At 45.8% G+C, this 13199-nt stretch overlaps 1 protein-coding gene across 4 annotated transcripts in view; it reads right to left on the bottom strand.

The window, feature by feature from the left end:
• Positions 1-13199, bottom strand: part of MCPH1 (microcephalin 1) — a 244616-nt gene that overhangs the window by 12553 nt on the left and 218864 nt on the right. For 3 of the 4 annotated variants that reach the window (XM_017514369.2, XM_037733416.1, XM_017514371.2), the window contains one exon: positions 8145-8382. The exons of the other annotated variant lie outside the window; for it this stretch is intronic. In XM_017514369.2, coding sequence (XP_017369858.1) covers positions 8145-8382 — 238 coding nt within the window. The remainder of the gene's footprint in view (positions 1-8144; positions 8383-13199) is intronic. 4 annotated transcript variants of the gene reach the window in all.

Here is a 13199-nt window from a genome sequence, read left to right as displayed (position 1 = left end):
GGATTACAGGTGTGAGCCACTGCACCCAGCTGATGCACATATTTTACCTATTTAATTTTTTTTAATGCTTGAACTTGTTTAGATTTTCTATGTCTTGAATCAATTTTGGTAACATTTTTCTAAAAAATTATCCATCTTACCTGTTTTCAAATGTATTGGTATTAAATTGTTCATCATGCTCTCTCATGATTTTAAAATATCCGTACTATAGCTGCAGTTATACCTCCAATTTCATTCTTAGTATTTCTCATGGAGCCCTATCTCTTCCTTTCTTTCTCAACATTGTTAGGGTTTTTACTATTTATAAGTTTTTGCCCCCAGAGAACTCAGTTTTTTGCTACTGCTGAACCTCTTGTTGGCACTGCGGCCATGTTGCCAACATTTGGCATTGTCTTTTTTCTCTCTTTCCTCCTACATTCTTTGGGATTACTTTACTGCTATCCATTTATTTTCAAGCACCAACATTTGAGAAAAATGGATTTAAAAATGAAATGAGATCATTTCATCCAATACCCTTTTCCCTTGCTGCAAACTGGGAAAGTTGACTGTTATTTTACCTCAAGGTGGGGCCCCTCTGTCTCAGTCCTGTTTGTGGAACACCAGGTTCTGTGGGATGCAGTCTGGGAACCAAGACAGTTAGTGGCTGTGTAAGTGAAAAGAGTTTTCCACTCGCTGGGCCCAGCATAAGATCCTGCTTATTACCAAGGAAGATTCTGAACTGAAAATCAGGGGCTGGGGCTGGGGTTCTGGGTCTGTCGGTAATTCATTGCATGACTCTGGCTTAGAAATTCGGAGGCCCTCAGTTTCCTGCTGTCTAAAAGCAGATTTCCACAGGTGATCTTACAATTCATTTTCAGCTGAACTAGTTTGCTCAGGCCAGCATAACAAAATGCCACAGGGTGGGTGGCTTAAACAGCAGACATTATTTTTTTTTCCTCACAGTTCTGGAGGGCAGGAAAACCAAGGTGTCACAGGGGTTAGTTTCTCCTGAGGCTTCCTAAGAGATGGCTATCTTCTCCCTGTGTCCTCACTTGGACTCTGCCCTGTGTACACATATCTTTGGTGTTTCATTTTCTTTTTTTTTAAGATAGAGTTTTACTCTATCCCACAGGCTGGAGTGCAATGGCAGGATCATGGCTCACTGCAACCTCTGCTTCCTGCTCATGGGATTCTCCTGCCTCAGCCTCCCAAGTAGCTGAGAATGCAGGTACCCACCACCATGCCCAGCTAACTTTGTATTTTTAGTAGAGATGGGGTTTCACCATGTTGGACAGCCTGGTCCTGAATTCCTGAACTCAACTGGTCTGCTGGCCTTGGCCTCTCAAAGTGCTGGAATTACAGGCATGAGCCACCACGCCTGGCCTCTTCCTCTTCATGTAAGGACCCCAGTTATATTGGACTATGGCCTTGCCCTTACGACCTCATGTTACCTTATTTATGTCTTCAAAGGCCCTAGCTCCAGATATAATCCTGTTCTAGGGATGGGGAAGGCTTCAACCTATGAATCCTGGGGAGACAAAATTCAGCCCATAACATGAGCCCTGTCACTTTAGGTTCATTCAACACCGACTGCCTAATATGCAACAACAAATGGGAAAGCAAGTCCATCTCCAAAGACACGAGAAAATCTCTCCTACAGCCATAACCCAAAGCATTAATTAAGTCGGTCCATAAGCAAAGATAGCCTAAAACCAAGGGCAACTTCCCATTTAGGAGGCTGAGCTTTGAAGTTTATGATCCTCAGAGCTGCAAGGCAGTTGCTACACACTTGAGCATTCCCTAAGCAGGGGAGTGTTTGCAGGGGGACTTTGTGAATGTGTACAGCAAAGTAGTCTTCAAAGTTTCCCGCCACAACCAAAATGCTTAGAGCAGCATGCAAATGGCTGGTTTCACTTCTCAAACCAACCACCACATTTCTAATGGATATAAAATGTTGCCTTGTTTACAACATTTCTTATTCTGAATTGAATAGGCAGCCGACTCCTGTGTTCTAGGAGGTTTTCTTTTTCTCTGCTTTTCATAGGCTTTTCAACCTTTACATCTCTGATACAATTCACATCCAGGGAGTTGAGTTCTGTTTGCATAAGTCTAATGAAGGGGACCCAACAGGTGAGGAAATTTCAAAGATAACTCTCTAGGACCATTAGTTTGACCAATGAATGCCATGAAGGGAGTGCTTAGACATTCATTTTCTGAGCAAACCTTTCCAAAGCTAGCAGTTCATTTTTTAAAAACTCACTAATGTTTACATATACATATTATTTTTATTTACTTATTTTTTTGAGACAGTGTCTCACTCTGTCACACAAGCTGAAGTGCAATGGTGTGATCACAGCTCACTGCAGCACTGACCTCCCTGGGCTCAAGTGATCCTCTCACCTTGGCCTCCCACGTAGCTGGAACTGTAGACTGGCACCACCATGCCCACTAATTATTGTATTTTTCTGTACAGATGAGATTTCACCATGTTGCCCAGGCTGGACTCGAACTTCTGGGCTCAAATGACCCGCCCGCCTCGGCCTCCTAACATGCTGGGAGTGCTAAAATATGTACATCACCCAGGCATAAGCCACCGTGCCTGGGTGATGCGCATATTTTTAAAAGCCTAAACATATCAGATGTTGACATTACCAAATTCTACCAGTTTTACTTCTCATTCATTTATATCCTGGTAGATTTCACCTGTTTTGAGAACAATTCAAAGGAAAAATAATTCTTCATATTGTCTCAATTGTGTCTTGGAATTTGACAAACATTTTCTGAGTGGTTGCTGAGCTCCTGGGTGTATATACCTAGGTGGGGATAAAATGAGGCCGTTGGCTGGGCGTGGTGGCTCACGCCTGTAATCCCAGCAGTTTGGGTGGCTGAGGCGGGTGGATCACCTGAGGTTGGGAGTTCAAGACCAGCCTGACCAACATGGAGAAACCCCGCCTCTACTAAAAACACAGCCAGGCGTGGTGGCATGTGCCTGTAATCCCAGCTACTCAGGAGGCTGAGGCAGGAGAATCGCTTGAACCTGGGAGGTGGAGGTTGCAGTGAGCCAAGAGCATGCCATTGCACTCCAGCCTGGGCAACAAGAACGAAATTCTGTCTCAAAATAAAATAAAATAAAATAAAATAAGGCCGTCTCGGGAGAAGCAGGGCTGGAAGGGGCAGAACTCCCTGTCTCACGCTCCTCTCTGACACTCTCACAGCTTCTGCAGAAGGCCTCCCCTCTCTGCGACTGGTTCCTAATCTAGACAATGGACTTCAGTGACTCTGATCAAGCCTCACGCATCTATCGAATTAGGAAGCCTGCAGGCCTGAGACCTCTTGAATGGCCCCATGTGACTGTGGTGCATTTTTCTGGTCAGTCATTACAAGAAATGATAAACAAGCCAGACCAGCATGAGAAGGCCCACGTGCTATCAGGGATCTTTTTCCTGAAAACATCGACATGGCGACATATTCAAACCACATTTTCTTTGTAAGTTATAAGGAAATCATGCGGAGGCTAAACTTTTTTTTTTTTTGGCAATGCTGTTGAGAATATTACATTATGTTCCCACAATAGCATAAATGTATGTCTTATCACTTGAACAGAACCCAGACAATAAAAGGGCGCCTGAGAGTGGAAATACGCTAACGAGAAAGGCCAAGCCAGCCCTTGGTGATAACAGCAGCATGGATGGAAGGGTGCACAGAGCTGACCACAGCGCAAATGTCGCAGACCCTTGAGGACCGCACGGGGCTCAGAGCTCCACCCGCGGGCTTGACATCCTCACTCCAGCCCAGTTCCTTCAGGCCCCAGGGTCTTCCTTTCGTGATGTGTAAAATGGGAATTATGTTTCATGGTAGCGTTGGGGGAAATGAACTCATTAGCGAATGCTTTCAGATATAATATGTAATACTGATATCAAGTAAAGGTAACATTTTATTTTCTAGGTCTGGGTATTGGATTTTTGTTTTCCTGTTTATTTTTATCCATATTCAACCACTCACAAGTGTGTACTCTTTCAAAAACAAACAAAAAAATAATAATAATAAAACCAACTCCATTTCTCCTTCTGGTTGTATGACTCATCAAAAATCTTGGCCCAAGTACAGTGCAGTTTCAGGGAAAAAAGACTCTAGGGAACTAACAGGGAACGTAATCATGACCATTCCGATAACCCCATTATTTGGCAACGCGGCACGGATGCAATTCTCCATGGAGCAAGTGAGTGAGGCAGGGCTTACAGTTCCTATGCTGAGTCCTGTTCGGTGACTTCACACCTCCACTTTCTGTTCAATGCCAGCCATGTGGGGCAGCAAAATAAGGCTATAAGATCTAGAAACAATAGGAAGGTGCTGAAAAATGAATTTTTTTTCTTTTTAGAGATGGGGTCTCGCTGTGTTGCCCAGGCTGGAGTTCAGTGGTGGGATCATAGCTCACTGCATCCTTGAACTTCTGGGCTTAAGCCAAGCTCCCACGTAGGTGGGATAATAGGCATGGGCCACCATGCCCAGCTCAAATTACTCTTAGATGCCTGGGGACCCTACCTTACACAGCAGTTGATATTCCAGTTTAATTTAATTGACATATTTTGAGTACTGTCTTTTCATAATTTATTTAAACAAAATAACTTTTTTTTTTGAGTTGGTGCTTTAAAAGGGTTTGATATATATTCCTCTGATTTTTTCAATATTGCAACGTTTTGAGAATGAAATATTGTCCAGAGAAGCATTTGTTATTATAGTGGAAGTTAACGGGAGGAAAAAAAAGTCTCCAAAATATACCATGCCGCTTTGACAAAGGGTCAGGGATGACCAGGACACATCCATGGACACTGTCACTCTGCCATACTTAACTAGCAAGACTATGTCCGCCATGGGGCATTCTCACTGTCTGCGTTATCTCCTTTCACTGTCTCGTGGGGTAGGCAAGGTGGAGGTTATGACTCTGTTTCATACAATAAGTAAATGTGTCCCACAGAAAATAGGCGATTTAGGCTAGGCATAGTGGCTCACGCCTGTCATCCCAGCACTCTGGGGTGTCAAGGCAAGAGGGCCATTTGAGGTTGGGAGTTTTAGACCATCCTGGCCAATATGGTAAACCTCATCTCTACTAAAAATACAAAAATTACCTGGGCATGGTGGCGGGCACCTATAATCCCAGCTGCTGGGGAGGCTGAGGCAGGAGAATCGCTTGAACTCAGGAGGCTGAGGGTGCAGTGAGCAGAGATCTCAACACTGCACTCCAGTCTGGGTGACAGAGTGAGACTTCATCTCAAAATAATAATAATAATAATAATTAATAAAAAGTATGTGATTTGCTTCTGGTCAGAGAATAAGCAAGCGGCCATCCTGGACCTGGATGAGGCAGGAAATGCAACGCCCTGGGATGTTTTCTATAGGTTTACGCATGTGTGTACCGACAGATAACTAAACTCTCCTATATTTCCACATAGCTGCAGCTATTGGATTGGAATTCAGTTCACAAAGAGAAAAACACAAATCAATAAATATTGGAAAACTATGTGATCTTACATCCCAGAGTGTGGGCTGGAGAGTCTCGGTACACTGGAGAGGCCCAGTACTCTAGGGGCCAGTGGCTGGTGAGTGAGGGGACTCCTGTCTTATGGGTGAGGGCTGCAGCACATATCATACCCAGATGTGACCAAAGGCACACACAGATGGCATAATTGGTGAGAAATCAGAAACAGGACAGAGTTACAGTGGCCTAGCCCTGGAAGTCAGAGAACTCTGAAGGGCTTTGCAGGAACGAAGCCTTGGGATTAAGCAGCTAGACATTCACCTCCTGAAAACCCTTGGGCGGGAGAGCAGAACAGCAAAACAGCCGGAGGAAGTGAGAAGCTGCCAGGCGAGCATGACTCTGCACAAGGATGCAGGAGCCACAGGAAGGGGCCGTCAGAGCCACCCAACCTGGAATCACAGTGCAAAGGCAGGCTCAGGCCCTGTACGGCACAGCCCTTCCAAGCTCTGAAAGACCGGCTGCTGATAGGGACTGCATAGTTCCCTCAGCTGGACCAGACACGCTTTCAGGCCCAGTTCTGTTCTGCCGTCGGTGGCTTTCTGATAATACACTTTTCCAAAATACAAAAAAACCCTGCTGGTTCCGAACACAGGATGTTCTGAAGGTTATATTCTTGGCATTTAGAAAAGAGTGAACACCCTTTTAGCTTTTGGACTGTGGCTAATATCATAGGGGTTTTTTTTGAAGTTAGTTTCCAGGCAAAAGATGAATTACTTTGTACCAGAGAATAAAAAATTACTTTTGATTGCCATGCTTTAAAAATATATGAAAGGATGACCATCAATCATGTAAAACATATTTGTAAAATGTCTGTAGTTACAAATAAATGTAACTTGGACAAACACAGCATCTACTTGTCTTTTAAGGGATAATGTTTAGCAAGGGTTGAGAAAAGCCAGAAGTTTGGGATTTAGAGACAAGGGCAAGTACTAAGAAGGGAAACTGATCAAGAAACATGGAAAGAGATGGAAGCAAAGAGAGAGAAAAAGAATGAAAGAATGAGAGAGAGAGAGAGAGAGAGAGGATATACCTCTGAAACCAGGTAAGGATCTTGGCCCCAGGGGCTGAAACTAGAGTGATTCATTGTGACTGGGCTGAAGTGTGTCTGTCCAAAATTCCTATGTTGATGACTTAACCCTCAGTAACTTAGAATGAGACTGTATTTGGAGACAGGGCCTTGAAAAAGACAAGTTAAAAAGATGCCACTGGGGCCAGGCGCAGTGGCTCACACCTGTAATCCCAGCACTCTGGGAAGCCAGAGCAGGAGGATCACTTAAGCCCTAGAGTTTGAGACTGTCCTGGGCAACCCAGGGAGACCCCACCTCTACAAAAAACAAAAAGTAGCGGGGCGTGGTGGTGTGCACCTGTAGTTCCAGCTACTTGGGAGCCTGAAGCAGGAGAATCACTTAAGCCAGAGAGGCTGAGGCTGCAGTGAGCTGTGATCTTGCTACTGCACTCTAGTCTGGGTGACAGAGTGAGACACTATCTCAAAAAAATAAAAACAAATAAAACTATGCCATTGGGTAAGCCCTAATCAATCTGACTGTTATCCTTAGAGTAGAAAAAACATGGACACACACAGAGACACCAGGGATGTGTGTGCACAGGGGAAAGGCCACGTGAGGTCACCGGACGAAGGCAGCTGCCTGCAAGCCCAGGAAAGAGGCCTCAGGGGAGACCACTGCTGCCTATCTTAGGCTTCCAGCCTCCAGAACTGAGAGGCAATGCATGCTGTGGAAGCCTCCCAGCCACAGTATTCTGCAATGGCAGCCCAAGCAAACGAACGTGTCTATCACAGCCCCGTGGAGGAGGATGTAGGGTTTCCCCACCGTGGAGCCCTAGGATTGTCCTGCCACACCTGACTCTGCGGGGTGGTTAAGTTCTAGCGCAGATGCTGCCCCTGCCTCCTCCGCCTTCCCCAGGCCAACCTGGCTTCACACTCTTCCTTAACCCCCTTCTCCTTCTCCAGGGAGTGGCTATGTCTCCCGGAGCCCCCTGTTAGCACAGGGTGGGGGTCCAGCCTCCTCCGGTCACCGCTCAGCTCCTACCAGCTCTTCCTCCCCAGAATCACACACAGTGCTTGGCGCAACTCCATGAGTGCCAGGGTGGGATGTGACAGTCACAGTGCTCACTTTGTGAAATCAAGGATGGCATCCCCTTACTTCCCTTTGAGCACATGGGCAGATGGAGTGATCACGAGACGTGCCTGGGAGCGGTGATGACAGGGACAGGGGCTTGGGCCCTAATGCTGGGCGCTGCCAGGGACTCTTGAAGCAGGACAAGGAGGCATTGGGGAGGGAGGTTCTAAGGAGGGGTGCCTGGGGAGCCTGTGCCCACAGGGGTGGCTCGGGGTGGCTTTGGATGGACGAGGCTTTTCACACGAGTCAGGGAAGTCAAGCGGGGAAGTCCAGTTAGATTTCCCGTTTCCCTGTGAACTGTACTTCAGCTGACGGCAAGGGCAGGAATGCCGAGGGAGATCACAAGCCACCGCCAGGGCAGATGCTGGAGGCCGAGACATCAACCCAGATGCCCCGGCGGCGTGGAAGGGGGTGTGAGCATGACACTGCTCTCCCTGGAAATCTGTCCATAGATGAGGACCACAAAACAGTATCTCTGCCTACGTTCTTACCTAAGATCCATTTCTCTGACAGGTATTTGACTGTTGCTTTCTTCTTTCCACTGTAGGGCCCGATGATGATGCTGGCCTGGCGGGGGACTTGGCTGACCCGGCCTCCACACAGGTGAACCAGTCCACAGAGACTGGCCGTTGGGGGTCTGCTGGCAGGCGAGACAAACATCACTGGCTGGTCAGCAAAGAGGGTTCCACGGTACGGCCCTGCAGACAAGTAGCGCTCGCTTCGGCACAGCTGTGGGCAGACAGAGAGAGAATTACAGCGGTGGAACCACTCCAGCCTCCACAGCGTAAGTCAGCTGCTGAAGTTTCCTTCCTTTTTTAGCAAAAGAATGGACTGAACATAAGGCTCCCATGCTCCGGTGAATTTCAAATCTGAGAACCCGAAGATGATGATGACATTAATGGCATAAAACTGACATTTTCTGAAGTAACCATGAGTAAAACTCCAAGGAAACAAACTTATTAGCACAAAAGGGGGGAAAAAAAGGTATAAGCCTTTGAATTCTTATCAATCCTCAAACAAAATATTGAAAAGCAACTGTTAGCAGAGAAGAGCTGTATCTAGTCTGAACTCCCGTTAAAGTAACATGGCAACATGTGCAAGTGACGGCAAGATTCTAACGCACTGCAAATGCTGGGGTGTGCTGGAAGGGCGCCATTCAGTCCAGTGTGCTCAAGGCTCCTGGCAGACAGGACTTCTATAGAGTCTAGGAATTGCTGTAATTCCAACACCAAGGTTTGGGCGGGGAACGGGAGAGTAAGGCAATGCATCAAGCAGAATTCCTAGAGCCATTCCCAAAACACACTGGGTTTGGGGCAGAGAGGTATCTGCGGGTTGTTTCAATGAGCTGTTGGGAAACATTTCAGAACCAGGGATGTGAAACTGCTCTGCTTCTCGTGCTGGCAATGTGTGGTCATCTGGTTAATCCAGAGGACTGCAGGAAGGCCCAGTGACTCTGAACACACATTTTCCTAACTTCAGGCTGGTAAAGACCTCTTTTTGAGTGTTAACACCCTCTGAGAGATACTGTGCGTTATATGCCATCCGTGTTTTGTTTTGCATATTTTCCTTGCTTATTTTTCCTACAATATCTGAAATCAATGGCTCTGGCAAATTAGAAATTTGAGGGGATGTATGTGGGGGAAGGGATGAAGGGGTCTTCTCAGAGGAGTATAACCTGGGTTGGGGTGAGGGCAGGGTCCTCTCAGTCAGGGGCAGCCAACAAGGCTGACCCCAGCGGCAGGGGTGCAGTGGGGGCTGGGGGAAGAGCAGCAAAGAGTAAGTTCCACAGCCCACATCACTCACAAAATCAGAGAAAGAGTGACCTGTTCTTCTGCTAGATTTTCATACTACTGTGATATTTAACAAAAGAAGATTCTACTGTGAAAATATAGCTCCAACATCAATGGAGGAGAGCCAATACACTTAAATATGTTCATGGAATTCGGTTTTTCTCTTCCCCTGTGTTTCATTTTGCAGCATAATTAGTACCGAGCCTCAGCAGCCTTCATGTGACTTGCTGGTGACAGTGGCAGTGGCAGCAGGGGCAAATGGTGATTCTACCTAGATGGTGACTTCGTATTTTTAGTAACCTGTCCTGGGAGATAGGTGGTGGAAAGGGCTATTGATTTAATTTTCAGCCAAAGAGACTGAGCTGATGCAAGACAAGAGATTTGCTTTGCCAAATAGTGAGTCACACATCATGGGGCCAACCTGCATGGAAACGGGATCAAGAAAGAATATCTTCTATCTTAAAGTAGGACACACACATTGAAAAAGTTCGTTATGAAAGTATTTGACTAGGACGGGCATGGTGGCTCATGCGTGTCATCCCAGCACTTTGGGGGACCGAGGCGGGCAGATCACCTGAGGTCAGGAGTTCAAGATCAGCCTGGCCAACATGGTGAAACCCCGTCTCCACTAAAAATACAAAAACGAACTGGGCGTGGTGGTGGGCACCTGCAATCCCAGTTAATTGGGAGGCTGAGGCAGGAGAATCGCTTGAATCTGGGAGGTGGAGGTTGCAGTGAACAGAGATGGCACCACTGCACTCCAGCCTGGGCAACAGAGCGGTACTCTGTCTCAAAAAATAAAATAAAATAAAGTATTTGACTGTTGAAGCAATACGGAAGGGTGTAAAGTAAAAAGGGGCTTTTTCTGTTAGACACTGTTGCCTGTGTCTTCCTTGTTGGCAGAACACAGACCTTTTCGGGGGGCACCAACCTCCACCTGGCCATGTGTTCAAGCCCAAGTAGATGTCCCAGGATCGGTCCAAGTGAATCATGATGAGTGCATTTCCCTTGTAAATGACGATGCTAACCAAGCACGGCACAGCTGGCCCCAATCCTGGCCAATGCCACCTGGAATAAATCGCTGGTGAAATTCTGGGGAATTTTTCTCACTATTATAAACAGAGGCATAAGCAGAAATGCTTCTCTTCTTTGCTGGACACTGTCATGTCTAATGCGAAGTCCCAGAGGCCCTGGGACCTGCTGAAGATGGCCCGGTGGGAAGGCGGAAAGCCCCAGATTCTTAAAAACACTTCTAAGTCACTGATGGACCAAACTGATATCATCCCTTTTTTAAAATTGTTTTTATGTCAGAAAAAAAGTCCTAAATTCTTTAAGTGACTTTTCTGTTACAGTTTTGTTTCTAGAAGCCCAAAGTATCCTAATATAATAATAATTTTAAATAATCCACCTATTTTTGGTTATCCTATTCATCACTGAGATTATAAATAATCGATCAGTTCTCGCCCCTGCCTCTCCTGCCATTTTCCAGAGTTAACCACTGTGAACAGCCTTCTGTGTATTTTTAAAAATTCTGTAAAATGCACACACAACACATGCTCACATTTATGATATGGTTGTTCTTAACCAAAAAATGAGATCAAATCTCTATCTTACAGTATGGATAAACAGTAAATAAGCCTTTTTCTAATGCAGTAGAAAAGGAAGTTTAACCTCTCAATGTTTAGGATGTGACTTCAGTAGCTAGTTTCTTTGATTCTTCATTCTCCTTTTGGTCACATTCATTGCGCACTTATTGTCCGCTGGGCAAGTGCTAGGTGCTGGGGATGGAATGGTGATTAAGACAGGGAGCAGTGGCTCACACCTGTAATCCTAGCACTTAGGGAGGCTGAATTGGGTGGATGACGAGGTCAGGAGTTCGAAACCAGCCTGGCCAACATGGTGAAACTCCATCTCTACCAAAAATACAAAACTTAGCCAGGCATGATAGCATACACCTGTAGTCCCAGATACTCAGGAGGCGGAGGCAGAAGAATCACTTGAACCTGGGAGGCAGAGGTTGCAATGAGATGAGATCGCACCACTGCACTCCAGCATGGCAAAAAAAAGAAAAATCATAAAAAAAAAAAAAAAAAAAAAAAAAAAAAAAAGACCGGGACCCTAGCCTCAGTATCAAGTACATAATACAAAAGTCTACAAATCAAAATACTTCTTTTTATTCAGCTTGAAATCAGAGGAGACAAAGGATTACAAAGATCTTATTCCTCATTCAAAACCATTGAGACTGTGTGTGCGATGACTTTCCAAACATAAGTAACAATTTCTGGGGAAGCTTAGTCAAGGTCTAGTTAGGGAATTTATCCCACTAGATAAATATACTCCCCTATGTCTACAAGAACATGCCTGTCCCAGGAACTCATTGCCTTACACACTATAGTGATTGGCACAGTTTTATTCCATGGCAATACAATAGGACGTGATGCTGCTCATTTCTGAGCTTTGATTAAGCTCACTCCAGTAAGGGAAGGTCTCAAGAATGAGACATGTCCCCAGCACGGGAGACAGAAGCTGTTATTACTCATCGTCTCAGCGCCTGGAACTTGCACACTGAGGAAAGGTGTTCTTTTTCCGGGTCCACGTAGGGGAGTAGGTTTAAGAGCAAGAACTTCCCAGAGCCATGCCCCCCTCCCATCTTTCTCCATCCAGGAGATTTAAAGGTCTCTGTTTTAATTTTCACAGGCACGGGAAAGGGTCAAAAATTGATCACTCCAGTGGAAGTTCTAAGGAACTCCTTTCATTGGCTAGGGGTCCTGGGGAAGGTGGGGGTTCCTCCCAGCTTAGAAGTCCCCTTCGTCCACACCCCTTTGGACTCCAAGTTTGGATCCCCTTCCACACACTCTCTCTCATGTGGAAGTTCTCTCTCATCTTCTCCTCTTTTTCCTCTTCCTTTACCTAAATAAAACCACTTTTCTGCAAACCTCTGTTTGGGGTCCAGTATTTACTTTGCAAGTGCACCTGGTCCCCTCTCTCATTCTTGAGAGAGCAGGAGACCAAGAAATTTGGAGAAACATCCTCTCAGGGGAGCTGAGGGCGCCCCTGCACTCCAACAATACCACAGGTACTTGGTGATTGATGAAATCATCTAAAAACACAATTACTAACATAACCTTACCCTTGCAGACTGACCACTCTACCTCTGAAGGCACATGTCATAAAATTGCTTTGCTACTGTGTGCTGTGACATTGCCTTCGAAATTCTGATCTTGGCTAGTCAACTTTCCTATGTAGCCAAGCACCATTTCCCTAACACTGGTACATTTTTAAAAGTTAGTTGTGAATTATAAGGCTGCAAACATTACAAAAGCTTGACAGGAGCGCCAGACGCTGCAGACAGTGTTCGTACTGTGTCTCCACCGGCTCTCAACAGGAAGCCTATGTGTTATCTGGAGATCAAGGTGAAAAGCCTCAAAGGCACAAATTCTGAAGTTAGTTTGCTGTTGAGTATTTTCATTAACTTTTCAATCCACTTTGTAATTGCAGTTTATAGCAATGTACTCTAAACTCTAACTTCGGCTGAGCAAAGTGGCTAACACCTGTAATCCTAGCACTTTGGGAGGCTGAGGCAGTTGTATGACTTAAGCCTAGGAATTTGAGACCAGCCTGAGAAACACAGGGAAACCCCGTCTCTACAGAATGAATGAATGAATAAAAAATTGGCCAGGATGGTGCCTTACGTCTATAGTACCCGCTACTCAGGAGGCTGAGGTGGGAGGATCACTTAGGCCTGAGAGGTTGAGG

The sequence above is a fragment of the Cebus imitator genome, unplaced genomic scaffold (genome assembly GCF_001604975.1).
Source record: "Cebus imitator isolate Cc_AM_T3 unplaced genomic scaffold, Cebus_imitator-1.0 Scaffold523, whole genome shotgun sequence".
Taxonomy (NCBI): Eukaryota; Metazoa; Chordata; class Mammalia; order Primates; family Cebidae; genus Cebus; species Cebus imitator.
Note: the sequence above shows the minus strand (reverse complement) of the source record. Positions and strands in the feature narration are given on the sequence as shown.